This window comes from Mauremys mutica, unplaced genomic scaffold (genome assembly GCF_020497125.1).
Source record: "Mauremys mutica isolate MM-2020 ecotype Southern unplaced genomic scaffold, ASM2049712v1 Super-Scaffold_100406, whole genome shotgun sequence".
In the NCBI taxonomy this organism is placed as follows: Eukaryota; Metazoa; Chordata; order Testudines; family Geoemydidae; genus Mauremys; species Mauremys mutica.
In genome coordinates, this window is record NW_025423333.1 from 1 (window position 1) to 5,981 (window position 5,981).

At 63.8% G+C, this 5,981-nt stretch overlaps 1 protein-coding gene across 1 annotated transcript; it reads left to right on the forward strand.

The window, feature by feature from the left end:
- Nucleotides 1-1,802: 1,802 nt before the first annotated feature.
- On the forward strand, nt 1,803-4,194 carry LOC123361199 (U6 snRNA-associated Sm-like protein LSm2; the record flags this gene model as incomplete). The annotated part of the gene is made up of 4 exons (XM_045001332.1): nt 1,803-1,870; nt 2,151-2,181; nt 2,642-2,701; nt 3,187-4,194. Coding segments are annotated over 4 exons (285 nt in total), but the record flags the coding sequence as incomplete, so codon positions are not given.
- Nucleotides 4,195-5,981: the final 1,787 nt, after the last annotated feature.

The following is a 5,981-nucleotide window of genomic DNA, read 5'->3' on the forward strand; positions in this document are numbered from 1 at the left end:
ACGCAGGGAGCTGGGGAGACGTGGGGGGGGGTCTGGGGGATACGGAGGGAGCTGGGGGATGTGGGGGGGTCTGGGGGATACGCAGGGAGCTGGGGAGACGTGGGGGGGGTCTGGGGGATACGCAGGGAGCTGGGGAGACGTGGGGGGGTCTGGGGGATACGCAGGGAGCTGGGGAGACGTGGGGGGGGTCTGGGGGATACGGAGGGAGCTGGGGGATGTGGGGGGGTCTGGGGGATACGCAGGGAGCTGGGGAGACGTGGGGGGGGTCGGGGGGATACGCAGGGAGCTGGGGAGACGTGGGGGGGTCTGGGGGATACGCAGGGAGCTGGGGAGACGTGGGGGGGTCTGGGGGATACGCAGGGAGCTGGGGGATGTGGGGCGGGTCTGTGGGATACGCAGGGAGCTGGGGAGACGTGGGGGGGGGTCTGTGGGATACGCAGGGAGCTGGGGAGACGTGGGGGGGGTCTGTGGGATACGCAGGGAGCTGGGGAGACGTGGGGGGGGTCTGGGATACGCAGGGAGCTGGGGGACGTGGGGGGGGGTCTGGGGGATACGGAGGGAGCTGGGGGACGTGGGGGGGGGTCTGGGGGATACGGAGGGAGCTGGGGAGACGTGGGGGGGTCTGGGGGAGACGTGGGGGGGGTCTGGGGGATACGCAGGGAGCTGGGGAGACGTGGGGGGGGTCTGGGGGATACGCAGGGAGCTGGGGGACGTGGGGGGGGTCTGGGGGATACGCAGGGAGCTGGGGGACGTGGGGGGGGTCTGGGGGATACGCAGGGAGCTGGGGAGACGGGGGAGCTGGGGGACGTGGGGGGGGTCTGGGGGATACGCAGGGAGCTGGGGGACGTGGGGGGGGTCTGGGGGATACGCAGGGAGCTGGGGAGACGGGGGAGCTGGGGGATGTGGGGGGGGTCTGGGGGATACGCAGAGAGCTGGGAGACGTGGGGGGGGGTCTGGGGGATACGCAGGGAGCTGGGGAGACGGGGGGTCTGGGGGATACGCAGGGAGCTGGGGAGACGGGGGGGTCTGGGGGATACGCAGGGAGCTGGGGGATGTGGGGGGGTCTGGGGGATACGCAGGATGGGGTCTGGGGCAGCTGGGGGATATGCAGGGAGCAGGGGGATGTGGGGGAGCCGCGGGATATGTGGGGGGGGGTGGGGGGAGCAGAGTGTCACATTTCTCCAGCAGCTGGAAGCAAGTGGGGGCCCAGCCGGCCTCGGGGCCTGTTGGGGGGCGAGTGATGGGGCCGGGGGTGATCAGTGGCTCACGCGTCTCCCTGAGCACTGGGGTGGGGGGGGTTTAGCAGTCTCGGGGAAGGGCGGGGACAGAGGCCGGGGACAGGCTGGAGAGCCACGGAGGAGCTGCCCCCCAACTAGCCTGGAGACGGGGGGGACCCCCTGGCTGGCCTTGAGGGGTGGTAAGGGGCACCTGGCATCTGAGCTGGCCTGAGAGCCGCTGGCTGGTGGGGAGGCACTGGGGGACCCCCCCCCCGGCTCCGTGCCTGTGAGTCCCTGGGGAGAGGCCCCATCGCTTGGCATGGAGGGGCCCTGGGGTGCTGACGTGCACCATCCCCCCCCCCTAGCCTGATGGCCGGCCCCAGGGCTCAGCGGGGGGCACTGACCCAGTGGGGGATGAACGCTGAGCAGGAGGAGGATGAGGTCGGGGGGCGGTTGGGGGGCTGCAGGGAGGTGATGCTGAGGTGCTCCAGACCCAGGGGGCAGTCGGGGGTGGGGAGGTGTGATGTCTCTGTCTCTCCATGGGGGTCTCACCTCCTCCCTCACCCCCCCCCCATCTCTCGCCAGCTTTTCTATTCGTTCTTCAAATCCCTGGTGGGGAAGGACGTGGTGGTGGAGTTAAAAAATGATCTGAGGTGAGTCCTGGTGCACACAGGGGTCCCCATTGCCTGCCAGCCCCACCCCCTGCTCTAACCCCTAGTCACCACTCCCCCTCCCCCAGAGCTGGGAAGGGAACCCAGGAGTCCTGGCTCCCAGCCCCCCCTGCTCTAACCCACCAGCCCCCACTCCCCTCCCAGAGCTGGGGTAGAACCCAGGAGTCCTGGCTTCCAGTCCTGTCCCCCGTGCCCCCCCTCCCCCTGCTGTAACCCCTGCACCCCGTTCCCCTGTGATAACACCCCTCCCTCTCTGTTGTAGTATCTGTGGGACCCTCCATTCTGTGGATCATGTAAGAAATTTCCAGGTTATTTTCAGAGCGTGTCTTCCCCCCCCTCCCCCCCCCCAGTGCACCTGGCCCAAGAGATTCCTCTGCTTTGAGGCCAAATCAGAGCTGGCGCCCCCTGTGCCCCCCCCATCCCACCCCCCGAACCAGCCCGTCCCCTGTCCTGCGGCTGGATCGGAGCCAGTGCCCCCTGCGCCCCCCCATCCCACCCCCTGAACCAGCCTGTCCCCTGTCCTGCGGCTGGATCAGAGCCAGTGCCCCCATGGACTCCACTCTTCCCCTAAGCCAGCCAGTCCCCGCCCTGGGGCCGGATCGGAGCCGATGCCCGTACAGGGGAAAGGCCCAGTGCCCCATTTCCCCCCCCCCCTGCTTTCCTGGCACAGCGATGCAGAAGGTAGCCCCTTGTGCCCCCCCTTACCCTCCCCATCTGGGTGTTAACTGTCCGTGTGTCTGTCCGTCCTGTCAGTACTTGAACATCAAGCTGACCGACATCAGCATGACGGACCCGGAGAAGTACCCCCACATGGTAAGGGGCCGGCCCTTCCCCTTGGCTGGGGTGGAGGGGGCCCTGCTGGGGGGGGGTGTGGGGAGCGTGGTGGGCAGCGGGAGGTTGTCCGGGGAGTCACGGGGGGTCAGACGTGCTGATGGCATTTCTCACAGGGTGGGTCTGGGGTCTTCACCCAGCCTGCAGGGGGCGGGGTCACAGACACAGGGGGCAGGGGCCGATCTTCCCAGCCTGCAGGGGGGCAGACACTGATCCCCCCCCCCGCTGCATTAGGGGGCGGGGACACACATGGGGGGGGAGCTCTGACACCCCCTTGCCATCAGGGGCTGCGGACACACGTGGGGGGGAGCTCTGAGACCCCTCGCCATCAGGGGGTGGGGACACGTGTGTGGGGGGGAGCTCTGAGACCCCCTTGCCATCAGGGGCTGCGGACACACGTGGGGGGTGGGCTCTGACACCCCCTGCCAGCAGGGAGCCCTCCCCCTAACCCCGCTCTGTCCCCCCAGCTGTCGGTGAAGAACTGCTTTATCCGCGGCTCCGTGGTGCGCTACGTGCAGCTGCCGGCAGACGAGGTGGACACGCAGCTGCTGCAGGATGCCGCGCGCAAGGAGGCGCTGCAGCAGAAGCAGTGACCCCCCCCCATGCCCCCCCTCCCTCCCTGCTGCAGGGGGTGCAGGGCGGAGACCTGCCCCACCCGGCTGCTTCCCGCCAGCCGTAAAATCCCCCCTGCTCGGCAGCTCCTGCCACTACACCGATGCTCCCGGACGCCTGGGTCTGTGGCTGCTCCCCCTCCTGGCTGGGAGCAGGAGCTGAGCCGCTGTCCAGGAGCCCGGACACCTGGGTCCACTCTGCTCCCTCCATGCTCTGGGAGTAGGAGCCCAGCTCCTATCCAGGAGCCCGGATGCCTGGGTTCTTCCTTTTCACCCTGCCCTCCCAGGCCCCGGAGGCCTGAGTTTCTCTCTGCAAGCCCAGGCCTCGGACTCCTGGGTTCCTCTCCACTTGTGCTTGGGAGGGAACAGGAAGAGCAGAGGGGAACCCAGGCATCCGGGGCCCTGCATGGGGGCTCAGCTTCTACTCAAGAGAATTGGGTGGGGGCTGTGCCCTTTCTAGGGGCCCGGACGCCTGGGTTCAACTCCCCTGCCCCCCAATATGCCCAGATCTAGGACACCTGAGTTCTGTGTGCTCCCTGAGCTGCTTATCTCCTGTGGGATGAATATCAGGGTGGTTCCTAGGCTTGTCGTGTCCCCCGCCCTTGGGGGGGAAAGATTATGGGGGCCCCCTTAGTTCTGGTTTGAATCTCCCCAGCCCCCCTCTTTCACCTCCAGGGCCATGGCCAGTTAAGCCTCATTTTTATTTTTAAACTGTAATTTCTCCCTGTTCTTTAAGGGGGGTGTTTAGTTCCCCCCACATCATTGGAGGGGCAGGGACTGCACTCCTGGGGTGCCGTTAACCCCAGCTGGCGAAATCCTGGAAGAGTTGTGGGGCGTTTGAATTTCCCGGGGGGGATTGGGGTTTTTTTAGGGTTTGGGCCGAGGGGGATGAAGGTTTTTTGTATGTTTGATTCATGGCTTGAAGTCTCGGGCGGAATAAAAGTTTTTGGAGCCTGGTTACAAACTTTTGTTGTTGTTTATGGTAGGGTCTACGGTCTGCTCCAACCCAGATGCCCAGGTTCATTTCCGCGCCTCCCCCCATTATAGATGCTGAGCTGCCATGCAGGCTCCTGGACACTTGGGCTCCCATGTAGGGTCCCGGCTGCCTGGGTTGATCCATGTTCTACATGTAGGGAAACTGAGGCACAGAGAGAGGTGACTTCCTTGCTCTCAAAAGCAATCCAGGCCAGAGCAGGGCTGAGAACCCAGGTGTCCGGGCCCTCAGCTATGACCCAGTCTTCTCTCATCTGCTCCTTCGATGCTGGGGGGGGCGGGGGTGTTCAGGGCCTTCAGAGCGGATGGGTTGAGCAGGGGGAGCGGGTGCTTGGTTGGTCCTTTTAGCGTGGTGTGTGTTCTTGCTTTTGTACACAAGGGCGCCTGTCCCTTTAAATAATATTGCATCATCAAACACTTACTATGACATCACCCTGGGACAAGCACTGCCCCTTTCATGTTACATCATTGTCCATGGGGATTCTCATACTTTAAATGTTACTCAGGCTCCGCCCCTTTCTCAGGATGACCTCATCTGTCACTAACTTTCTGCCCTTGCAAACATAGTAGGCTCTGCCCACTGAGCTTATTGCATCATCAGACTCCACCCCTTTGCAATAGGCTCCACCCTTTTCACATGGGATCTTTCCCTCTAAGAAATTATTACATCATCAGGGGACTCTATGTGCCTCCCCTTTAAAAAAAAAAAAAAAAAAAAAAGTTGTCATCAGATAAGGCTCCACCCCTTCCACTAGACTGCCTTCAGCAGGCTCTAAGCTCCTCCCATTGGTGATGTCATCAGGCCTGGCCCTCTTTAAGAGTAGCTGTGACCTCACTGGCCAGGCTGTGAGCTGTGGCTTGATGATGTCATAGTGGCTCCTTAAGCCCCGCCCACTTGAAGAGTATTGTGTAATCCCCTTCATGAGGTGAGGTCACTGCTGTGGGTGCTGCCCTTTTAATGGTCCTAAGGTTGGGGATTGGCTGCTTCACCCCTCAACTGGCTGCTGATTGGTTGGCATGAGATGGGTGGGGATGCAGTGCCAGCCAATGGGAAGGCAGGGTGACTCTGCCGTCATGCTTCTACAGAGAGAGCAGTAGGGTTTAGTTAGTGCGGAGGTGGGAGCTGGACTCCTGGGGGAGTAGGGTCCAGTGGTTAGAGCTGGGGGGGGCTAGGGGCCAGGACTCCTGGGTTCCCTCCCTGCATCCTCCCTCCCTATTTAAATGATCACCCTTTAGCCCCACCAGCCCAATCCCATAAGCACTCCCTGAATCCCCATCCCTGCCTGCAGCCTGGGCACCCAGGGGTTAACATCCCCCCCCCCCTGCCCCCAGCCGCAAATGCTCTGCAAACATCTGGCAAACGCTTTGCACCAGCAGGGCTGATCCCTCCCCCTCCCCTCCCCGGAGCCCCCCAAGCAGCAGCCCCCAACTCCCCCCCCTCACCCAGAGGGACACTCCCACACACCTCCCTCCTGCCCCATTCCCCATTTGCAAACTGTTTGCAGACCCTGGGGGGCCAATTGCAGCTGGTGCCACCGCTGGGGGGGAAGGGAGAGGAAAGGGGGGACCCCACCCCTTTCTACCCCCCCTTCCCAGCAGCCTTTGCAGCTGGCTGCAAGCAGAGGAGACAGGAGCAGCATTTGCAGGCAAAAGGAGAA